General features: G+C 46.7%; 2 protein-coding genes across 3 annotated transcripts; one reads left to right on the forward strand and one right to left on the reverse strand.

Annotated features, from left to right (window-relative positions):
- Nucleotides 1-9,805: 9,805 nt before the first annotated feature.
- Nucleotides 9,806-19,136, reverse strand: LOC125525500 (disease resistance protein Pikm1-TS-like). The gene is made up of 5 exons (XM_087531449.1): nucleotides 19,110-19,136; nucleotides 16,481-16,889; nucleotides 12,723-12,818; nucleotides 12,428-12,608; nucleotides 9,806-12,275 (listed from the first exon to the last, which is right to left on the reverse strand). The coding sequence occupies exons 1-5, from the start codon at nucleotides 19,134-19,136 to the stop codon at nucleotides 9,806-9,808; spliced, it is 3,183 nt and encodes a 1,060-aa protein (XP_087387575.1).
- On the forward strand, nucleotides 18,962-24,381 carry LOC125521905 (disease resistance protein Pik-2-like). 2 transcript variants are annotated; one of them, XM_087533014.1, is made up of 4 exons: nucleotides 18,962-19,128; nucleotides 19,521-19,618; nucleotides 19,839-20,988; nucleotides 22,069-24,381. In XM_087533014.1, exons 3-4 carry the CDS (start codon nucleotides 19,997-19,999, stop codon nucleotides 24,137-24,139), a joined length of 3,063 nt encoding a protein of 1,020 aa, XP_087389140.1. In that variant the 5' UTR covers nucleotides 18,962-19,128; nucleotides 19,521-19,618; nucleotides 19,839-19,996; the 3' UTR covers nucleotides 24,140-24,381. The 2 variants fall into 2 exon arrangements, with proteins under 2 accessions (XP_087389140.1, XP_087389141.1); XM_087533015.1 differs by having other exon boundaries at nucleotides 19,899-20,988.
- The last annotated feature ends 211 nt before the right edge of the window (nucleotides 24,382-24,592 follow it).

Consider the following 24,592-nt stretch of genomic DNA (forward strand, 5'->3'; position numbering starts at 1 on the left):
CTCCGCCTTCCCCTCGCCGCGCCGGGGGTGCGCCTTCGCCACCGCACACGCGCCCCGCGCCTCTGCACGCGGCCGCTCGCCCCGTTCCCCCTCCCCCCCCCCCCCCCCCGCACGCCGCCCTACGCGGCCGCCATCGGCCGAGGCCATGGCCTCGACGACCCTGCTGGGCGAGCGCCCGTGCCCCCGCCCGATAACCCGTCGCTCGCGCCCTGTTTGGCCTCTAGGCCAATGACAAACAGGGCCCACGCCCCTGAGGACAAAAAGAAAACGAAATAAAAATAAATATATAAATAATTAATTAATAATTAAAATAGTTAATGAATTGATTAAGTTAATTAATCTTGTTTAATTAATCTAATTAAGTAGATAGTTTAATTAAACCCTAGTTAGACTAATCAGTCAATGACGAATGGGACCCACAAGTCAGGTTGACCAGGTCAACCACTGACGTCATGCTGACGTCAGCAAACACTATTCTGGATAATGTTGATTTAATTAATTAAATAAATCCTAAAAATGATTTAAATCTTTAGAAAATCATATCTTTTAATCCGTAATTCGGATGAAAATATTTTATACATGAAAGTTGCTCAGAACGACGAGACGAATTCGGATACGCAGCCCGTTCGTCCGCCACGCGTCCCTAGCATAGTGAACCTGCAACATTTCACCTCCGGTTCATCTGTCCGAAAACGCGGAACTCCGGGGATACTTTCCCGGATGTTTCCCCCCTTCGCCGATATCACCTATCCCTGCGTTAGGTCACCCCTAGCAACGTATTGCCGCTTCTTGCTTTGTGTTACATTTGATTGCTCTGTTATTTATTTTGTTCCCCCTCCGTTACTTCTTTCCGGTAGACTACGAGACCGACGCTGCTGCTGCCCAGTACGACTACGGAGTTGACGACCCCTCTCTCTTGCCAGAACAACCAGGCAAGCCCCCCCTTTGATCACCAGATATCGCGTACTCTTCTCTATACTGCTTGCATTAGCGTAGTGTAGCATGTTACTGCTTACAGTTAATCCTATACTGCTGCATAGCATGTCCTTGCTACTACTGTTGTTACCTTTACCTGCTATCCTACTGCTTAGTATAGGATGCTAGTGTTCCATCAGTGGCCCTACACTCTTGTCCGTCTGCCATGCTATACTACTGGGCCGTGATCACTAGGGAGGTGATCACGGGTATATTACTACATACTTTCTACAGGATACATATGGTGACTAAAGACGGGTCGGCTTGAGGAGCACCCGCGAGTGATTCACGGATTGGGGGCTGAAAGGACCTTTGTCCCAACGGCCCTCTGTGTGGATCTTGAGGCGGAGCGACAGGGCAGGTTCCGACCACCTAGGAGAGAGGTGGGCCTGGCCCTGGTCGGCGTTCGCGGATACTTAACACGCTTAACGAGATCTGGGTATTTGATCTGAGTCTGGCCATTTGGTCTATACGCACTAACCATCTACGCGGGAGTAGTTATGGGTATCCCGGCGTCGTGGTATCAGCCGAAGCCTTCTTGACGTCAGCGACGGAGCGGCGCGCGCTGGATTGGACTGGAACGCCACTAGGCTAGGTCTGCTTCCGGCCGCCCACGCAACGTGCAGGTGTGCTAAGGGCGATGGGCCCAGACCCCTGTGCGCTTAGGTTTAGACCGGCGTGCTGACCTCTCTGTTGTGCCTAGGTGGGGCTACGACGTGTTGATCTTCCGAGGCCGGGCATGACCCAGGAAAGTGTGTCCGGCCAAATGGGATCGAGCGTGTTGGGGTATGTGGTGCACCCCTGCAGGGAAGTTAATCTATTCGAATAGCCGTGATCTTCGGTAACAGGACGACTTGGAGTTGTACCTTGACCTTATGACAACTAGAACTGGATACTTAATAAAACACACCCTTCCAAGTGCCAGATACAACCGGTGATTGCTCTCTCACAGGGCGATGAGGGGAGGATCATCGGTTAGGATTATGCTATGCGATGCTACTTGGAGGACTTCAGCCTATTCTCTTCTGCATGCTGCAAGACGGAGGTTGCCAGAAGCGTAGTCTTCGAAAGGATTAGCTATCCCCCTCTTATTCTGGCTTTCTGCAGTTTAGTCCACCGATATGGCCCTTTACACATTTACCCATGCATATGTAGTGTAGCTTCTTGCTTGCGAGTACTTTGGATGAGTACTCACGGTTGCTTCTCCCTCTTTTCCCCCTATCCCTTCTACCTGGTTGTCGCAACCAGATGTTGGAGCCCAGGAGCCAGACGCCACCATCGACGACGACTCCTACTACACCAGAGGTGCCTACTACTACGTGGTGCCCGCTGACGACGACCAGGAGTAGCTAGGAGGATCCCAGGCAGGAGGCCTGCGCCTCTTTCGATCTGTATCCCAGTTTGTGCTAGCCTTCTTAAGGCATACTTGTTTAACTTATGTCTGTACTCAGATATTGTTGCTTCCGCTGACTCGTCTATGATCGAGTTCTTGTATTCGAGCCCTCGAGGCCCCTGGCTTGTAATATGATGCTTGTATGACTTATTTTAATTGTAGAGTTGTGTTGTGATATCTTCCCGTGAGTCCTTGATCTTGATCGTACACATTTGCGTGCATGATTAGTGTACGGTCAAATCGGGGGCGTCACAAGTTGGTATCAGAGCCGACTGCCTGTAGGAACCCCCCTTCCACACTCCTTGGCCGAAGTCGAGTCTAGACGTTGCAAAAACTTTTGCTAACATGGCTGTGTGTCTTACGGGCACACGTCGCCATTGGGTGGTAGTAGGATCTTTTACTCCTCGACCTTTACTCTGGGACTCTGACCTCTCCTCTATTTGGGTTAAATGAAGTTTACTAAATCTAACATTAGGATCTCGTTATCACTTTCACCCGGAGAGCCCCTTATTACTAATGATCGTCCGCTGCACCAGAAGACCCTGAAGATACTCTCCGCTGTTAACCCGAGAACTTGTGTTCATCGCGTTTGCAATTCACCTTCCACCGCAAACCCTTATGGATAACTACTCGCATTTGTTATTCTTACATTCATCCCCAGTGGACATGAGTGTCACTAGTATGCCTCTACTTGACTAGCTCGTTAATCAAAGATGGTTATGTTTCCTAGCCATGGACATGAGTTTTCATTTGATTAACGGGATCACATCATTAGGAGAATGATGTGATTGACATGACCCATTCCGTTAGCCTAGCACACGATCGTTTAGTATGTTGCTATTGCTTTCTTCATGACTTATACATGTTCCTATGACTATGAGATTATGCAACTCCCGTTTACCGGAGGAACACTTTGTGTGCTACCAAATGTCACAACGTAACTGGGTGATTATAAAGGTGCTCTACAGGTGTCTCCGAAGGTACTTGTTGGGTTGGCGTATTTGTCACTCCAATTGTCGGAGAGGTATCTCTGGGCCCACTCAGTAATGCACATCACTATAAGCCTTGCAAGCATTGTAACTAATGAGTTAGTTGCGGGATGATGTATTACGGAATGAGTAAAGAGACTTGCCGGTAACGAGATTGAACTAGGTATTGAGATACTGACGATCGAATCTCGGGCAAGTAACATACCGATGACAAAGGGAACAACGTATGTTGTTATGCGGTCTGACCGATAAAGATCTTCGTAGAATATGTGGGAGCCAATATGAGCATCCAGGTTCCGCTATTGGTTATTGACCGGAGACGTGTCTCGGTCATGTCTACATTGTTCTCGAACCCGTAGGGTCCGCACGCTTAAAGTTTCGATGACAGTTTCATTATGAGTTTATGAGTTTTGATGTATCGAAGGTTGCTCAGAGTCCCGGATGAGATCGGGGACATGACGAGGAGTCTCGAAATGGTCAAACGTAAAGATCGATATATTGGACGACTATATTCGGACACCGGAAGTGTTTCGGAGAAGTTTCAGAAAAAACCGGAGTTCCGGGGGTTACCGGACCCCCCCCCCCCCCGGGAAAGCTATTGGGCCTTATGGGCCTTAGTGGAAAGGAGAGAGGGAGGCCAGGAGGTGGCGTGCGGCCCCCCTTGCCCCAATCCGAATAGGACAAGGGAAGGGGGCGGCGGCCCCCCTTCTCCTTCCTTCTCTCCAGCTCCTCCTTCCCCCCTTCTCCTAGTTGGAATAGGAAAGGGGGGGCAAACCTACTTGGAGTAGGATTGCCCCCCTTGGGCGCGCCTCCTCCCCCTGGCCGGCCCTCTCCTCCTCCCCCCTTTATATACGGAGGAGGGGGGCACCCCATAGACACACAAGTTGATCTTCTTGATCGTTCCTTAGCCGTGTGCAGTGCCCCCCTCCACCATATTCCACCTAGGTCATATCGTAGCGGTGCTTAGGCGAAGCCCTGCGACGGTAGAACATCAAGATAGTCAGCACGCCATCGTGCTGACGGAACTCATCCCCGACACTTTGCTGGATCAGAGTCCGGGGATCGTCATCGAGCTGAACGTGTGCTAGAACTCGGAGGTGCCGTAGTTTCGGTGCTTGATCGGTCAGGCCGTGAAGACGTATGACTACATCAACCGCGTTGTTATAACGCTTCCGCTGTCGGTCTACGAGGGTACGTAGACAACACTCTCCCCTCTCGTTGCTATGCATCACCATGATCTTGCGTGTGCGTAGGAATTTTTTTGAAATTACTACGTTACCCAACAACATTCTCGAACTAAGCATATTGAAGTTCGTCATCATTTCATTCGAGATCATGTTGCCAAAGGGGACATTAATCTTAAGCATGTTCGCACCGATAAGCAATTGGCGGATATATTCACCAAACTGCTTGATGAGAAAGTGTTTTGCAGGTTAAGAGGTGAATTGAACATCATTGATGCTTCAAACTTAGAGTAGGAACTCCATTTGATACATGCAAGGCATGAGCCTATGACTAATCCTTGATATTTCTCTTATGATGCTATTCATATGTCTTGGATATATTTGCACCTTCCATGTTATCTAACCCGTGTAGGTACTTGGATGAATCTAAATCTATGAGACTGCAACTCACTCACATCTTGAGAAATTTCTATATCACCAAGTCTCTACACAATGGTGGTTGAAGACAAGGAAGCACGAAACCATTCAAACATATCCTTTGACAAATTCTATGATTGAATCTTATAATTTTCATTTTGGATACACAAGTGCTCTTCCTTGCAAGACTAACCCATGTAGGTAGATGAACTCAAACTCCAAGTGGTGCTCCCAACTCTTGATGAACTACATCAACCTTGAGCAACCCACACAAGTTCAACTACATGATCAAGATCAACACCAACACCCAAGGTATGTTATTCCATCTTAGATAAGATTTACTCCAAGTCATGAGTCAAAGCAACTTGACAACTTGTGAATACATCAAGATGCTTAAACGGAAAATGGTAACCCCATTTTGAGCTTAAACGATGAGTATGACCTATGATCAAGTGATCTCACTTGACTCCTAAGTCAATATACTCTAACATAGGTGACTTTGTCACCGACCATTTCTGGATGAAGTTCTCTTGTGTGCTCTTGCATTTGTCTCATGCATATTTGTTTCCCCTCTCAAAAAAAACTTCATCTAGATCTTTTAGTTTCTTTTCTTTCCTTTTTGTTCTGCATTTTCTGCATCCAATTCATTGCAAATCTTTTAGTTAATTCCTTGCATATCCTTGTGAGATCTTACTTGTCTAGTGAGCTGAGGTGACAAGTGGTTTCACTCTGATGAACTCGGTCACATCGGTTTGTTTTCTTCGGCCCAACCGAAATCTTTTGGTGCCACCGAAGCACACAACTCGGTGCCGCCGATTTCACCACAGGAAAACCAGCTTGCCACTTATTCCTGATTTCTGTTTCCTCCAGATCCACTCCATGATTCTTGTCCTCTACCAGCATCATATTAGACATGCTGCTTTGCTCTGTGACTCAAGGACCAACCCATTTGTATCCCATGTCCAGAAGAGCCCTTCTTGGAAATTGATGTCAAAGGGGGAGAGAGAGATCACATCAAAGCTTAATCTTTCCTATAGGGGGAGAAAGAGAGAATACTCAGGGGGAGAGAGTTTCTCAATAAGGAGAAAATAATATCATCAAAGGCCCCAGATGCTTGGTGTTCAAGAGGAGAGAAGTCACATGTCTTTAAGAGGGGAAAGACATATTTGTTTGCTTGTGTTAGCTCAAGCTCTGTTGTTTATTTTCTGTTGCTCTGATTTTCTGTTCCCTATCTTCTCCCAATATCCCATGTTAGATTCAGGGGGAGCAAGACATCTAAGGGAAGAAAATCTCTGATTTCCTTGCATATCTTTACCTTTGGGGACATGTCTATATCCAATGTGGTACTTAGTACTCACTCTACATGTCACCCCAGTCTTGGTTCTCTTGTGGTTTCTTTTGTTTGCTCTAGCCAGTAGGTGTATCTGTGTTATCTAACCTTGTTTGCACAGGTTCATCCCATCCTAAGCCAACTCAAGACCACAAGGTAAGTATATGCATCACAGTCATGTGAATGAGAAGTTCTTGCTGATGTACATACTGTTTGCAAAAAGGACTCATGAGCATGAAGGTACATTTCTCATATTCACATCATTTGATCTGATGCATATAGCCAAGATACATGTAACACATTGCTTACTCTGTCATGGTTATGCATTCACATGCTCCTATATTCCATATTCACATGATTGCATACATGTAGGGGGAGCCTATGCATGTTACATGTCTTTCCAAAGCTTTACTTGCTATTCTCTATATCTTTATCTAAAGCTTTGATGTGTGTTGTCATCAATTACCAAAAAGGGGGAGATTGAAAGCACAAGTGCTCCCTAGGTGGTTTTGGTAATTAATGTCAACATATCTCTTGTTGGACTAACACTTTTACCTAGTATGTTTCAGATAAGTTCAACAATGAAGTGGCATGGACTAAAGGATGTGGAACCCCTTCAAGATGCTAAGGACAAAGGATTGGCTCAAGCTTCAAGATCAAGACTCTACATTTTCTACTTTAGCGATCCAAGATCACATTGAGTCTATAGGAAAAGCCAATACTATCAAGAGGGGATGAGGTGTTGCTTAATGGCTTGCTTGCTCAAAGTGCTTAGTGATATGCTCCAAAACCCTCAACTACCTTCCCACATCCACATATGACCTAAACCAAAAGTCAAACTCGGCCCCACCGATTCTTTCTATCCGGCGCCACCGAGTTCAGATGTCATAGTCACTGCCACAAACCCTAGCAAATCGGTTTCACCGATAGGGATCTCGGTCATACCGAGATGGGATTGTAATCTCTCTGTGTATGCCCATTATCAAAATCGGTCTCACCGAGATTGAGCAATCGGTACTACCGAGATTACAATGCAAACTTTCTGGTTAGCTTATTACCAAAATCGGTCCCACCGAGTTTGTGTAATCGGTCTCACCAAGTTTTCCTGACCAACTCTCTGGTTAGCCTATTACCAAAATTGGTCCCACCGAGTTTGTGTAATTGGTAACACCAAGATTACGTTATGCCCTAACCCTAACCATATCGGTCCTACCGAGTTGCATGTCGGTCCCACCGAAAATCCTAACGGTCACTAGGTTTGCTGAATCGGTCCGACCAAGTTTAACTATTCGGTCCCACCGAGTTTGGCAAATTGTGTGTAATGGTTAGATTTTGTGTGGAGGGTATATATACCCCTCCACCTCCTCTTCATTCGTGGAGAGAGCCATCAGAACACACCTACACTTCCAATACACATTTTCTGAGAGAGAACCACCTACTCATGTGTTGAGGCCAAGATATTCCATTCCCACCATATGAATCTTGATCTCTAGCCTTCCCCAAGTTGCTTTCCACTCAAATCTTCTTTCCACCAAATCCAAATCCTGTGAGAGAGAGTTGAGTGTTGGGGAGACTATCATTTGAAGCACAAGAGCAAGGAGTTCATCATCAGCACACCATTTGTTACTTCTTGGAGAGTGGTGTCTCCTAGATTGGCTAGGTGTCACTTGGGAGCCTCCGACAAGATTTTGGAGTTGAACCAAGGAGTTTGTAAGGGCAAGGAGATCGCCTACTTCGTGAAGATCTACCGCTAGTGAGGCAAGTCCTTCGTGGGCGACGGCCATGGTGGGATAGACAAGGTTGCTTCTTCGTGGACCCTTCGTGGGTGGAGCCCTCCGTGGACTCGCGCAACCGTTACCCTTCGTGGGTTGAAGTCTCCATCAACGTGGATGTACGATAGCACCACCTATCGGAACCACGCCAAAAACATCCGTGTCTCCAATTGCGTTTGAATACTCCAAACCCTTCCCTTTACATTCTTGCAAGTTGCATGCTTTACTTTCCGCTGCTCATATACTCTTTGCATGCTTGCTTGATATGTATTGTGTTTGTTAAACTTGTGCCAAAATCCACTTCAACTTAAAGAGATTAAAAACTGCAACTTTTGGCACTTAGTGTCTAATCACCCCCCCTCTAGACACCTCTTCTCGATCCTTTCACACATGGACACCATCGACTAGTAAGGGGCAAAAGGAGGCTCCTCTCACCCCAAACCACGCCCGTTGGTAGGAAGGATCGCGCAGCTGACCAGAATCAAGAAGGGGAAGGTAGACGACATCTGCCGGCCCTGCCGCAGCCACCACACCGCACCACCGGGGACCCGGGCCACCGTCACGACCTATCTGGCTCCTTCAGATATCGGCGACGGTAAGGACCGGAGGCCCTCTACCTCCCTCCCCGGATCGCCCCTGCCACCACTGGTCGACCGATGACGCATCCCCGCGTTGGCCACCGACACCACCAAACAGAAGCAGCCACCGACCGAAGCTCCAGAACCCAAGTAGAGGAACCACCACTGCTGCCCACCCCACCAGCGGACCGCCATGGCAGAGGGCACCCGCCCGCAACCCAGGTCAACCGCGCCCCGCACCATGCCGAGACAGATTTGAGCGCCACCGCCGAAGATGTAGACGTCGTCCCCGTCCAAGTCGTGTGCACCACCACCACGACGCATGTCGTACGGCAGTGACCCGCCGCTGCACCCCAACGCCGGCGAGCCGCCATGCCACAATGTCCGTCACCCAGCGCCCTTCCCTAGATCGGCAGCCTCGCGTCGCTCCATGGCCACCGTGCGAGGGGACAAACAGATCCCCGCTGCCGCCGGCGCTGACCGGTCTTTGCCCAGCCGTGCCATCAGGCGGCGGCGAGGGAGTGGGGAGGAGGAGGGGGCTCTAGCGAAGGTGGCGGCTAGGGTTCCCCCTAGGTCGCATGCATAGTATATATACAATATAATTCTGCTTGAGCGTTAGCCAGCTATAAATAATCTCTCCTTTCGATTACAAACAAACAACAAAAACCGTTACATTTATTATTACATAATAACAAGAGAGTTTTGGTAACAATTAAGTGCATGATAAAACCTACTCTACTACTAGATGAGAGTAGAAAATTGTTGGCTCCCTTCAAAGGGATTACTACTAAATTACATGACAATATCGGGCCCTTCAAAGTGTTGCACTGCCATACAGATACTGGTGCCTTTGAAGGGCCAAATCAACTTGGAAGCCTTTGTTGCATATGACAATGGAAATTAAGCAACAGCTAGCATGAGATGGAGGAAGCCTGAAGAAGAAGAGCCATATAGATATATAGTTGAAGATGGTTGCAGATAGATTTGAGGCAACCATTAATTACGACGATGAAATAACCAACCAACCAACCTGCAAATCGGGAGATGCCTAACCTGCAAATTACAAGTAAGTGCATTAGTTAGCTACTAAAGTGTTGGCGGTAATAAATAAAACAAGGAAAGAGGCAAGAGTATTATTACCTCAGCAATACTCGTCAAGAAACCCAATCACGCTTCTTCCTGAATCTCCTCCTCCTGCCCCTGCATCTCGCCAGTCGTCCCTCTGCTGGAAGCCTCTGCGCTCTCCTTGATCGCTGGAAAAGTCTGTTCCTCCTCCTCCTGGATCTCGCCCCTCCCACTATTTGGAGTGCCGTCGATCTTGCTTGTCCCACTGCTGGAAGCCTGTGCACTCTTGTTCGCTAGAAATTCCTCATATTGGCGGCCAGTAACACGAAAGAGGATCTCGTTGGGATGCTCCTGGGCTTCTTTCCTCACCACGTCAATCATGGCACTCATGCACGGGCTCCTCTCTGCTGCTCGTTCATACCATTTCCCGCTGCATTTAAATTCGACCCGGTAGAGGCTCCGGAGGTGTTTGATACCCAGTTGAGGGTCCTTATTTGCAGGTGGAGGTGGGCCACCGTAGAACTGGAACTCCAAGTAGAGATGTCTCACCAAGGGCATCGCTCCTTCCTGAAAGGTGACAACTCGTGGCACGCGGCAGTCAACAACCAGTTTCCTGAGCCTTGGGAACCCTTCACCGCTGATGGCTATGGGATCTCTCAGGACGACCTCCAGCCTTAGCATGAGGTCATCCAGGTTAGGCATCTCCCGCAGAATCTTGAGATCCCGCTCCTCCAGTTTGCATATCCTGATATCCAAGGAACCAAGGTCGTTGAAGTGATCCTTGATCCACCATGGAATTCTCATGTGTTTTCTGCCAATGATTATGCCACCCCTATCACCGTCCCAAGCAATCATTTGAATGGACAGGATCGCCCCAGCTAGCTCAGACACAAGATCACTATTTTTCCAGGCTTGGCGAAAGCACTCCGGCACTCCTTCCAATTTCAAAAGCTGACTAGCTTCCCATGGTAGAGCACCGATGGTCGCACCTAGTTCCAAAATCTCCAGATTCTTTAGCCTTCCAATTTCCCTTGGTATCTTCACCACCCCTGTTCTATACAAGAGCATCTGCTTCAAATTCTGCAGTTTGCCCATCTCACGAGGCAGCTGTGTGAGCCCTCTGTTGCCGCTCAGCTCCAAGGTCTCTAAATGCTGCAACTTCCCAATCTCCTGGGGCAGCTCTTTGAGTTCGGTGGCATGCAGGTTCAGATTCTTCAAATTCTGGAGGTTCCCGATCTCATGTGGCAGCACCGTGAGCCTACTAAAGCTCAGGTCCAGAGTCTCTAAATGTTGCAGGCCCCCAATCTCCCTGGGCAGCTTTTCCAGCTCAGCGTTGCAACTCACGACCAGAGTCTTCAACTGTTGTAGGTCTCCAATCTCACAGGGTAACTCTGTGATCCATGTAAATCTTATCTGCAAAGTCTCCAGATGATCCAGCCTCGCTATTTCCGGTGGTATCTCACTGATTCCTGTCCCTTCTAGGCCGAATATGTGCCTCATAGAGAGCAGCCCACATATATCCTTCACATGCTGATTTCCAAGGGCATTGAATACAAAATCCACAAAAGAACTCAAACGTAACTTTTCAAAATCAAGATATTGATGGTGATATTGAAGATCCAGCACGCGCACACGTTCCAATCTCTCAAAAGGGACACATCTCTTAGCACCTTCAAAAACAACAAGAGATCGAATCTGGGACCAATCCAGTTCCAACAAGGTATCCACCACCTGCACCTCACCGCCATCAACTAGATAATCGTCAATACATAGCCGATGGATGCGACATGCATATGGCAGTGTGATGTCGGAACTGCAACTAATGAAATTATCTTCACGTGATTTCCATCTAAGGAAATTCCGCATCATCGGGTTCATTTGGTAGTAGGGCATGCCCCATGAATCCTTCAGACGAAACATAAATCCCCTGTTGCTAAGCTCTTCGAGATAACCTTTCCCTGTATCCTCTTTATAAATAAATCCTTCAGCGACCCATCTCATGACCAAATCATTCATGTGAAAAGGGTAATTCTCAGGGTATACACTACAGTACAACAAGCAGGTCTTCAACATATGGTGAGGAAGATCATCATAGCCAAGCTGCAAGCTCTGTACCAACGGTTCGAACCCTGGAGTGTTCTGAATTCCACTTTGCTTAAGTTGCTTCTCAATCATATCTTGCATATCACATGCCTTTACATGTACCCCTAGTTGTTCTTGTTGCTCCCGGACCATTGCCATTGCTGAAAACATGCAAAGTAGCGCTAACGGCAGACAACCACACATGCGCACAATAGGATGGTCACAGTCAAAACCTTGTCCAACCATGTCAGGCTTCATCCGAGCAGCGGCATCATCTTCCTCATAATATCTGTAAAACCATCTTTCCTTTTCAGAACTCCATCTAGGATTCATTCTGATGTAGAGCTTGCTATTATCCAAATCATCTCCTGGTAGAGAAGCAATACGAGTTGTGATGACGATTCTACTGCCAAGATTATTTTCTGGAAAAGACCTCCTGATGATGTCCCATTCTTCACGATGCCATATGTCATCAACTATTACTAGGTACCTAGGCAAGTTGGATGCACAAGATAGTTAGTACTTAGTAGACAGATTGACCAGATTTAGTTGGTAGATGATCTAAATTTGAAATCCTGACCCTCACAGTGCACATGTGAGAAGACATTAATTAACAAAAAAACTTTCCATAGATCTGCGCACCTTTGGTCCTCCAGGAAATTCGATATGGCCTGGATGATTTGTTCCTCCGTCCTTGCTTCACTGTCGGTAAGTGGTTGAGCTCCTACTTGTTGGAGAATAGTTGTGAGGACCTCCTTCATGTTAGGAGTTGGAGTGACGGACACAAAAGCCCGGGACTGGAACCTATTTCCAATCTCCTTGTCCCCATAAACAAGGCTGGCAAGGGTTGTTTTCCCCACACTGGCCATTCCATCAATGGATGCCATTTTGAGACGTGGTTCTTCTCCTACCAGGTATCTGATGATTTCATCCCTCCATGCGTCCATTCCAATGATCTCCGACTCATCCTTGAGGACAAATGGAGCTCGAGGATGAGGTAGTTTGCTGGGGCTGCTGGATTTGGTGTTTTTTTCTTAAAAATACACTACTAGGGAAAACCTTAACAATAGCGCTGGTTTTGTGCTCACTAGTAGCACGGGTAGGCGCGCTACTAATAAGGCGCTACAGCTATTGCTAGCACGCGCTACTGCTAGGATAAATAGCTGCAGCGCTTGTTCACTCCCACGCTGCTGTTAATATAACTACTGGCAGCGTGTTTTTTTTCCATCGCTACTAGTATTGTTTTTTTATTTCTTTTATTTTTAGTGTATTTATGTGCCATCGTACAAATATTGGTACAATACCAATTATGAGGTTTACATCATTATGTCCATAACAGTGTGTCAAATGAAGGTGGATTAGGTTCAAGTGGAGGCAATATGTGATGCATGTCAAAAGTATACCACTAATCCAAACTTGATCTAGTTTGGACTAGTAGTATTTTCGATGTGCACCACATGTTGCCTCCACTTGAATCTAATCCGCCAGCACAAGTTATTTAATCATCATCATAATCATTAACACCAACAATATTTATTTAATCACCACTAACACTAGCTATAATAATAATCATCAGTCATTACCACCAACACTAGCTATTTTATCATCATAGTAATAGTGTAGCACATCATCATCCTCAAACTCATTTCTAGCTAATCACTCCTGCTACTCTCTCTTAGGTAAAACAACATAAAACATGTATAGCTCTCCTCCTTGATCAAGTTGGAGCATGCAGATAAACCTGTCTCCTAATTTTGGGTAGCACATCTGTTTGCCGCCCCCTAGTACTTGTCTGCGCTCCCCCATCACATATCTGGTCCAGTCTTGCACTATTAAGCATTCATCGCTGATCTTGAATGCACTAAAGTAACATATAGGATATCTTGGCCGTAAGCTAATAATACTCATGGTACCTTTAGTCTCGATCCCATAAGGCACAACATTCATCGGGAGTCCCTGTTGAAGAATATCGTATGATCACATACTTAGCAATGAAGTTTAGCTTCACAAATAATGTATGGAAAAGATACACTAAGGACAAATAGTAAAAATCTTACCATCCTTCCTAAATAGATGTGACCGTAGTTCATGACGAACACTATTGGTCGCACGTTTTCAGCACTAAGATTTCTAAGTTCAGGAAGAAAATTTGTCTTGACGGTATCAAGATCCTCAAAAGCCATGAAACATAATGACTTAACTCCTCGCAGTTTAATTCAGCCCCGGGACAGTAGTAGGTCCTGTCTACCAAGCGCTGAACATGTTTGCTTGCACCGAAATAAGCTGACAATACAAATTAGTTGTCAACTATTTTTGAATAAATAATATCAAAGACATAAATATGGTTGAGAAACTTACATTTTGGTATAACTGGAGGCGTCTGCACATCGACCCAGATGTCGGTATTACCTTCAATATCATCTTCCGGGAGAATATCAAAGGTGATAACCATATCAGGCTGAAATGCATAAGTCTTGCATAGTGCTCGCCATGTTTTGCATCCAAAATAGGTGTAGTCGTCTGAATTGTATAATTTTGCGTGGAAAATATAACCATGCTCGGTCTTCAAATAAACTTTCTTTACCTCCATAGTATGACTGAAACCTATCTTATCCAATACAAAAACTCTTGCATGGCAGGGGATACGCTAGTAGAATAGTAAAAAAATATAAGTTCAAGCAAATGAAGCAAATGTCATGCTTAATTACAAAAAAAGACTTATCGTTGTGACTTACTGTATCCACTTCGAAGTTCTCGTCCAGCTTGATGCTGAAGCGCCTATCATCATCTAGGAAGATTCCGTCGCACAGGTCGCGCTTGTCTTCGCAGTATTTGCAAATACCGAAATCCTTTTTGTCGTCAGACATTTCCTATGTTCATAGTTAAAACATTAATTGAAAATCGATAGAAGACAACTACCAGGATACTCAACACACAAATCCAGGGCACTCGATATTTCCTACATATTCTGACAAAACTCATGCCAAAATTCACGGAAAAATCCGGCATGACCTTTGCTAAAATAGGATATATCGAGCGCCTGAAATTTGCCGGAACGGAAATGAATCAACACTCCGGCAAAACATAGGCCACTCGGAGGTGTAACCTGCAAACATGACCGGCCACTTGGATATTGAGCAACACAAGATATACATTTCAAAATATCTTATAAGACTCAAATTAGCATGCATTCAATAAGCAAAAGTAAATCATCTCATGCGTCCGTACATCGTCGAATATTATCACTAACACATCCCGAATAGTGTCATACATATAACATCACTAGTACAACTAAAATCCTAGCACACGACGGGTATCGGCGCGGGCGGTAGACACCCATAGAGAAGGAACCATCACGGGATCATAGCTCCAGTGAGATCCCTGGAGAACCTGCCAGGTATTGGAGAACCTGTGCTCCAACGCAAACAAGTAGCGACGGACATGCGCGTCCTCCTCACTGACACGGTGACGCACCACCTCCACGGAGTCCTCGAGCCTCTGACCGTCATTGGCCCACGCGACCGCCACCAAAGAAGGTTCGGGTCAACGACAGGCTGGCTCCTCACCAACCTGCGCCTCCCAGTACCACCCCGGCGGAGCCCAGTCCCGGACATGGCCCATCTGGTCAAGCAGGTGTCGTCCTCCGCCGACTCGATGACGAGGATGCGGGATAGACATCGTCCACGTCGATGCGGGAAAATTGCTTTAACTAAAAAAATAGCAACAAGTTCTTACTAACTAGTTCTATTAATTCAACTAGTTCTTACTAAAAATAAACTTACTATAAATAAAAATATTCTAGTACCTAATTAGTACCTAGTTCTTACTAACTAATTAGTACCTAAGAACTACTTTGATGGAGGTAGAAACCCTAGGCAGAGGTAGGGGAGAGGGAGGAGCAGGCGTGCTCACCTCGGGTGCCTGCGACGAGGGAGGGGCAGACGGCGTCGAGGTCGTGGTCGGGGCTCCGGGGCGGCGTTGAGGTCGGGGGGCGGGGGCGGCGTCCAGGGCGGCGTTGAGGTCGGGGTCGGGGGCGGCGTCCCGGGCGGCGTTGAGGTCGGGGGCGGGGCCGGCGTTGAATCTGGGGTCGGGGGCGGCGTGGGGAGAGCGCGCGGCGGCGGTGAGGAGACGGCGGCGAGGGTGAGGGACGATTTGGGGAAGAATTGGTGGCCGGGGGCGGGGTGGGGGGAAACCACTGTTTAAGTGAAACGTAACGGTAGCGTGTTTCCGGAAACGCGTTATAGCTAAGTTAGCTATAGCGCGTTTACTGAAACCCGCTGCTGCTATTTCTTTCTCCTTTTTTCCCTTTTGCTTTTATTTTTTTTACATTTTATTTTTTCCCTTTCTCCTTTTTCTATTTCTTTCATTTTCATTTACTTTTCTACTTGTTTTTCACTTTATTTTATTTTCGTTAGCAGCTGCACTTTACACGTAAGTGCGCTGCAGTTAAGGAGATTAGCAGTAGCGCTGGGCCATTATACGCGCTACTGCTAGGTTGGGCTAGCCATGTGCGTCCAGTTCAAACGTATAAGCAGCGCTTTTCGCTAGTACGCGCTACTGCTAAAGTCATAGCAGCAGCGCGATTTACTTACGCGCGCTGCTATTAAGTAGCAGCAGCGCTTGATTTTGTACAGCGCTACTGGTAAATTTCTGTGTATAGTCTTTTCCCTAATAATGATAAGCTGGAGAAGCCACGTTTGTTCTTGTCCCACTTCCACTTGCTGTGGCAGTGGCCCGACACTTCATCTACTCTTGTCTTGAAATCTTGGAAAGGGGAGCTGGCTTCAATCTTCCTTTCTACCAAGCGCTTGTTTCTACGGCTGGGCTCCATGGTGAGGATGAAGTCGTCGATGGCGTCGTGCATATCGTCGGCGAGATCCAGCGCTTCCTTCTTCAAGTCCTTGGATTCCGCATCGAGATCCTCCCTCTCCCATGCCGCCCAAAGGATGGAGTGCACAGGCTTGAGCTTGGATCTGATGACCTTGACGTCCTTGCGAGAACGCCCCCGCCGAACAGCAGGCCTCTCTCTCTGTGTGTGTGTGTCGGTGCTGCGCAGTGGCGGAGGAGGCAATGTATGTGGCTCAATCCGGCTGCACTCCCCGATCTACTTTTGCATTGGAGAAACTTACGCCGCTTTAGAGTGAAGAGGAAGAATCTTTTATTTAACTTATTAATTATATATAATAATGTGCATGAGTCTGATGATGGGGCCATTGTCTTCTTCTCGAGTGCATGTGCGTGCAGCACACAGCTTCGTCCCTCCGATTCAGGTTTGTGGCACGCGGATGTGCATGCATCACCGCGCAGACGATCGAGGCAAAATCATCTTTGTCCTCCTTTTTCCTCTTGGTTTTCGCATGCCCTTGCGTGGAGCATCACGGGGTGGGAGTAACAGTGGTCGCATCGGCTGGGAGTTGTCGGCAAGGAGGCAACGAGCATCTTCCTACATGTTTTACACTCTTCTGCCACCCCCATCCGCCCACCGCTTTAACACTTTTATCACTAGTCATTAGTAGTCTAAAGTACTACTACAGTACATTAGTGTGCACCAATCAATAGATTAGATGCCTTAAATCTCACACTTCGAGAAAAAGGAAAAAAGGTAGCCAAGGGCAAACTTTTGCTAGTACTGTGTGCTGCATCCACTCATCACCGATTTGCTTTCCTACTCGTCCCGTAGCATCTCCATAATCAAATCCAATCCCCGCTCCCTCTCACTCACCTCACTCACAAGCAAGAAAACGAAACAAAAGGGAACCGTACTGGACTGGGACCTGATCTACCATGACTAAGATCGGTGCAACCATAATTCAGTAGATCATTGACATCTTTGACTATGAGTAGCTGGATATGTACATTGTACGTAGGTTTTTATTCTGCATGGCTTGTATGGATTTGAGGTGGGAGAGATATCATTTTCTTTCCCTCCTCCCTCCCTTGCTCCCACGAGCGACAGGCCTCCTCGTCTCCCCGCGCATGGGGCTTGGTTGGTCGGGACACCGCGCTTGGGTGGGACTTGGCGGTGCGGCGGACCTCCGCCCGATGACGGCGGCAGGTGGGATTTGCGACGTGGCGGGCTGCTTGCCGGAAGGGCGCGCCTCCGGCAGCCATGGATATCTGACACCCGGCTCCGGGCGGCGGCTGCAGCTTCTGTGGTGGTGGTGGTAGGCCGTCGACTTTGGGTGTGGGGGCGTGGGTGCCGGCACCCGACGGTGGCCGGGGCTCTGCGGCTCTCTACAGGCGAGTGGATGAGGAAGGCGGCCACGATGGCGGCCCGTGGTTGGTTTATGGTGGAGGACTAGCCAAGGTCTGCAGACGTGGAGGTGGCCGTTGTAGGTGCGTCCGAGGCTACTTGGCGTCTGGAGCTGACGGTGCCCGGGCGGCTCCCTGTGCACGGGGCATTGGCTGCTTCCGCTCTCCCGAGGTGCTGCTGGCAGATTGATGGTGGTGCGGGCCTGAATGCGTGGGTGCGAGGTCCCCTACCCAGTCCGGGCTTTCTCCAACCCTGCGATCTAGTGCTGAGTCGCTAGGCAGTTGTGGCGGTGGTGCTGCCCGGCTATGGCCCCCCTCCGTCCAGCTGCGTTGTGGGACCCTGCGGGTTAGCGGGGAGGTGGTTGCTTCCCGGCCTGGTGGTGGTGTTTACATGTTGTGGCGTCAGGGAGTTGTTCGGGGAGGGATGTCGGGGCGGCGGCCACTGGGGGTAGGCTACTACTCGGTGGGCTCTCCGACGGGTCTCTGGGTAGCGCTGGTGGTTGCGTTTCTCGGTCGTGCGGACGTCGAGGGATGCATCATTGGGAGGCTCTGTTGTCTTCTCCGTCACAGCTGAGAAGGTGCCCAGTTCTGGTTCTGGAGTTCCTGGCTACACCGCGGTGACCGGCTTAGCACCCGTTTGGCAAATTTAATTGCGCCAGCTGGGTCTTGAACTTGAGACCTCTTGGCTCCGATACCATGTAGAAGTGCATACTCTAATCAATGCAACCAAAAGACCTATTTGATGGAAGAGACTAGGCAACACATTATACGTATACAGAAAAAAAAGACTACATTCATTCTACCGGTATTGATTTTTATATTTTTACCTTTTTTGGACGAAAAGAATGCCAAGGGCAGCAGCTGGGCCAGGCAAGTATGTAGCATTATTATTGCTCTACCCGGCATATAGTAGTACTACAACAATCCAACACAAGACGCTGGAGCAGCTCTCTCTCTCTCTCTCTCTCGGCGTTCCATCCATCCGCCGCCGGGGAGCCACCACGCCGTCCGTCGATAGGCTTCCGCCCGCTGACGCCTTCCTCGACGGCCGCCACCTACTGCTAAAGCCTACTTGGCGGCCACCGTCGCAGGTGCCCATCTCTGCTCTTTCCCTTCTTGTTTCCTTCTCTTTATTTTCAGGGAAGAGATACTCAGATCGAATTCATCACGAGAATATATTAGCCTCTTGTTTGCCTGCCAAGTTCCCTCTAGGATTTCCTGATTTTTGTGTCAATTTTGGGAATAACGAAATGCTGTTCACCTTGTGGTTAGCCGGCTAGATGTTCTAGTCCTGATACAGGGTGTGCTAGAGGATCTAGCTTCTTCTATTAGTGAGTAAATATTCACCTCAAGGAGAGTACCAATTGCCATATGTTGTTGACAGGTTATTTGGTTGGGGAACACAATTACAGTTTCATGTCCTGAATCTAAATTAATTGTTTCTCACCGTAATAGTCATGATGTTTTTCCTTTTCTTTTATAGAATATAGAAAGACTGGCAAAAGCTGCAACGGAAGTGAACTCACTATCTCAGGAAGCAACCATCAAGACTGCTCTGCAAGGCGAGCTGGGCGGCTAGAGGTGCATCGTTGAGCAAGTTTCTTTTACTGAATTTAGTTAGCACTTTGACATATAAAAAATACTATATAAATTGGAAAGTGCCACCTTGAAGATGGAGTGCACAATTTGATATTCAGAAAAATTGTTGCATGATCTGAGCCTTTTTCTGTTTGGTTATCTTCTAGTCATGGTTCATGGTGACAGTAACTTATCTTGTTTCTTTTCTCCGTTCCTTTCATAGATCAACAACTGCTGAGCAGGCAGTGAACTTGACATGTCTTTGCACTTGCAACAACAACAGGGGACATATTGTACTAGTCAAGTCTTGCAGAAAGAAGAGAAGATGGACAGATTGTACTAGTGAAGTCTTGCACAGATCAAAAAAAAGAGAAGGAGAAGATGGAGTTTGTAGTGGGTGCTTCGGAGGCCACCATGAGATCTCTCCTAGGCAAGCTGGGCGGCCTCCTTGCCCAAGAGTACACTCTGATCCGTGGTGTCCGCGGCGACATCCAATACATCAACGATGAGCTCGCCACCATGCAGGCCTTTCTTGGCGACCTCGGCTCTGCCCTGGACGACCACGACCGCCGGCTCAAGAGCTGGATGAAGCAGATCCGTGACATGGCATACGACATGGAAGACTGCGTCGATGACTTTGCTCATCGCCTCCCTCAGGACTCTCTCAGCAATGCAAGATGCTCCTTCATCGTGACCATAGTCTACGAGCTGTGGACGTTCTGGCCTCGCCGCGACATTGCTTCCAAGATTGCTGAGCTCAAGGTCCGGGCACAACACATTGCTGAGCGGCGCAGCAGATATGGAGTGGACAACCCAATCCCAAGAAGCTCTAGAGCCGGAGCAACCCATGCTGTTACATATGGCATTGCTGAGCATCTGATGGTGAGCCGTCAGCTAATCCGAACGGAGAATCCCGTAGGAGTGAAGGTGGACATGGAGAAGCTCGGGGGTTCACTAACCAAACGTGATAAAGGCTCTCATCGAGCTGTTGTGTCCTTGATTGGATTCGGTGGTGTGGGAAAGACCACCATTGCCATGGCACTGTACCGAGATTTCAGGAATGAATTTGACTGCCGGGCATCGGTCACAGTATCTCAGAACTTTGATGAAGATGAAGTCCTTAGGGATATTCTTGGTCAAATCAAGCCAACAAATAGTCAAATCAAGCCAAAGGAGGAGAAGGAGGGCAGCAACATAGGGAAGTTGGAGAAGAAAAGCCTAGTGGCAGACATTAAAAGCTCAGTGAAGCGAGTTGTGCCACTGCTCTCTGGTCACAAGACGCAAAGCAATGATGGTAGCACGAAGAGTAAGATAGAATCAATGAACCATGACCAACTTATCGAAGAAATCAAAAAGCGGCTGGATGGAAGGAGGTACCTCCAAATCATAGCTTTGCTTTTTCTATATATAGCTGTTTAGCATACAAATCTTATTATTAAGTATGTGCAATGGTACTGAAAAATGGGAGTTTTTTTAAGAAAGAATAAATACAAAGTTATGTATTTAGTGGAGCCTTGCTAATTAAACACCAAAATATTAATTTTGTTAAAGTTGCACAAGGAATATTTGTGCAAGTTTTATAACTGAACTTCAACTTGTTACCAATAGTAAATTTAATACCACTGCACATATATAGAACCTACTCCATGTTTCCAAATTAATATAAACACCATTTCTTTCAGTAAAAATAGAACCCAGTCTACTACTTAACTTGGGTCCGTGTCACAAGCAACGCCAAATCACACACATTTTATTATAAATTTGAATTTATGCAACATTGAGAAAAGGCAGCAAGTAACATACTAAACTGGACCTAAAAAGTTAGAAGTAAAATATGAACTATATCCCTCCAATTCATAAAAAGATGGCAAGTTGAACATAGGTCAGTTCATACTTGTTGTGTTTGTGTTGAATTTGAACACATATAGCTTTACTCTTGGACTGTTGAGAGGTTTCTTTTGTTGTTGTGAAAAATTCCAGTACGGTGGCCTAACCCCACATGAATATTTTTAACGGCACAAAAGCACATTGGTTGATTAGAGTAAGAGCAGTTAAGCAAAAGCCCAGCACAAAGGGCGAACAACCAAAAGCCTGAGCCATGATATAACCCCCCGCCGCAACTCGCGTTCTCTTCTGTAATAATTGACCTCACCAATAGGCCATGCATGTTTTTTCCCTATCTTTAACATTTTAATACATGGATGTCTAGCCTGTTACACCAACGAGATATAGCTCAAATTAACATTTCTAGGTAAATTATCATCTTCGTTTTTGTAAAAAGAAATATGTGAGGAACTATGTATTGTATCAATAACAGATAAATAAACATAAAATTGGGCACAGATCTAGATGGTCACCACATTGGTGTGACCCCATTTTTTTCTCACTTGTATGAACTTAAGTAAGTTAGCACATTTCTTCTCACTTGTATTTTGTTTCCGTTTTCTTGGCAGGTATCTCCTCTTGGTTGATGATATATGGTCTGTAGAAACATGGGAGACCATTAGAAATTGGTTGCCACATGATAATACAAAAGATAGTAGAGTGATAGTAACTACAAGATTTCAAGCTGTTGGTGCGGCATGCTCAGAAAGAGATGGAACTGATTATCTGCACACTGTTAATGTTCTAAGTGATGCTGACTCCAAAAGTCTATTTAATCAGGGTGTTTCTGAATGCCCAAGCAGCAAAGAAAGCGAAAGAATGGATACAAGATCTCAAGCTATTGATACTGAGTCCTCTGAAGGAGATGGACCTGATCATCTGCATTCAGCTGATGTTCCTAGTGATGCCGATGCAAAAGATTTGCTGAAGGATCGTGTTTCTGATCCACAAGGCAGCAAAGGTTGGGAGAAAGAAGAGGTCCATGAGGAGATATGGAAATATTGTGGAGGTCTGCCTTTGGCCATAGTCACCATGGCTGGCCTTGTGGCTTGCAACCGAACAAAAAACAATGATCATTGGAGTAAAGTTTGCAAGTCATTATTTCCAGGGCAGGTGGCTCCCCTTACATTGGAGGGGGTCACAAGGATACTTGATTATTGCTATAATGATTTGTCTGCAGATCTCAAGACCTGCTCATTGTACTTGAGCATATTCCCCAAAGGCTCAAAAATTAGTAAGAAGCGTCTGACCCGGCGATGGATATCTGAATGTTTCGTCGCTGAGAAGCAAGGGCTGAGTGCAGAGGAAGTCGCAGAAACATACTTCAATCAGCTCGTAAGCAGGAAGATAATACGCCCTGTGGATCATAGTAGCAATGGGAAGGTGAAATCCTTTAAAGTTCATGACATGATTCTCGAATATATCGTGTCCAAGTCAAGCGAAGAGAATTTTATTACTGTTGTTGGTGGCCATTGGTTGATGCCAACTCCTAGCAACAAAGTTCGTCGACTCTCTATGCAAAGCAGCGGTTCTAGGCATGGGAATTCAACAAAAGGTATGAACTTGTCTCAAGTGCGGTCGCTGACAGTGTTTGGAAACCAGAACCGACCACTCCCTTTCGAGTCGTTCAACAATGGAATAATACAAGTGCTGGACCTTGAAGGTTGGAAGGGTCTTACAAATAAACATCTAATTGACATATGTAAAATGCTTGTGCTGAAGTATTTGAGCCTCCGACGAACAGAGGTTTCTGAGATTCCCTCAAAGATTGAGAAGCTCCAGTATCTAGAAACTCTTGACATAAGGGAGACAAATGTTGAGGTGCTGCCCAAGGGTTTTGGACAGCTCAAGCAGCTCCGTAGCATGCTTGGAGGGAACAAAAACACAAGGAAGGCACTGAAGTTACCACATGAGAAGAATAAGGAGCCGATGAAAGCACTTCGTATACTGTCAGGGATTGAGATCGATGAGGACTCATCAGCTGTAGCAAGCCTTCATCAGCTGACTGGGCTAAGAAAGCTCGCCATTTACAAGATCAGTAAACGGGAGGGCGGTCAGACCTTCACACAATTACGCTCCGCCATCGAGTACCTCTGCAGCTGTGGTCTGCAGACTCTTACAATCAATGATGAGGGCTCTGATTTTATTAATTCATTGGACACTATGTCCGCTCCTCCAAGATACATCATTGGCCTGGAGTTGTCTGGCAAGATGGAAAAGCCCCTAGAGTGGATTAAATTGTTTACTCTCACCTTTACACTCAGCGTAGCCAAGGATGATAGGGACATAGTGGACATCCTTGAGGAAAATAAACAGCTTACTGATAGGGAGATCATTGTTCCACCTGGAGGATTCAAGAGTCTAAAGCTGCTTCGCTTCTTTGCAACTCTGGTGCCACGGCTGAGCTTTGCAGTTACAGGAAAAGAGGTAATGCCAGCACTGGAGAGGATTGATATGCGATTCGAAGCCTTTGAAGGGATTTATGGCATCGAGACTCTTAAAAGCCTCCAAGAGGTGCATCTCAGTGTTGGTAATCAAGCAGATGAAATAACAAAGTTCTTGGTAGAAGATTTGAAGGACACCCCTAAGTATTTGGACAAAAAGTACGCTGACAAGTGGCCAAAGATAATCACCGAGTGAAGAAGGTTGGAAGATGTCACATTGTCTTTTGGTTGACCAACAAATCATCTGGTACGTATTGTATAATTAAGTGGAGGCTGTTCCTTCAAATCTGCGTCGCCTTCTTGAGAGGGCTAAATAAACAGACAGAATCCATTATTGATTCTTGTAATGTGTGTGTATGTGGTACTGCTAAATCCGTTACTCATTCCTGTAATTTGTACTTCTATTGTAATCTTACTTCCATTATTGATCTTTTTTAACTTGCGTTGTAATGCTCGAAGATTTCTTGTATATGACCATACTGTAGCCAACTACGGCATGTTTTGTGTTTATAAAAAGCCAATTTTTAGTCCAGCATACAACTTTGGATATTGACAACAAAATCATTATATTTTATCATAGAAAGTTTCAAACACATATAAGTTTGATATTATCAGTGGAAGTTTTTTTTATTTTTTGGCCGTGTATACA

This window comes from Triticum urartu, chromosome 7A (genome assembly GCF_056163025.1).
Source record: "Triticum urartu cultivar PI428250 chromosome 7A, HENAU_Tu73, whole genome shotgun sequence".
Classification (NCBI taxonomy): Eukaryota; Viridiplantae; Streptophyta; class Magnoliopsida; order Poales; family Poaceae; genus Triticum; species Triticum urartu.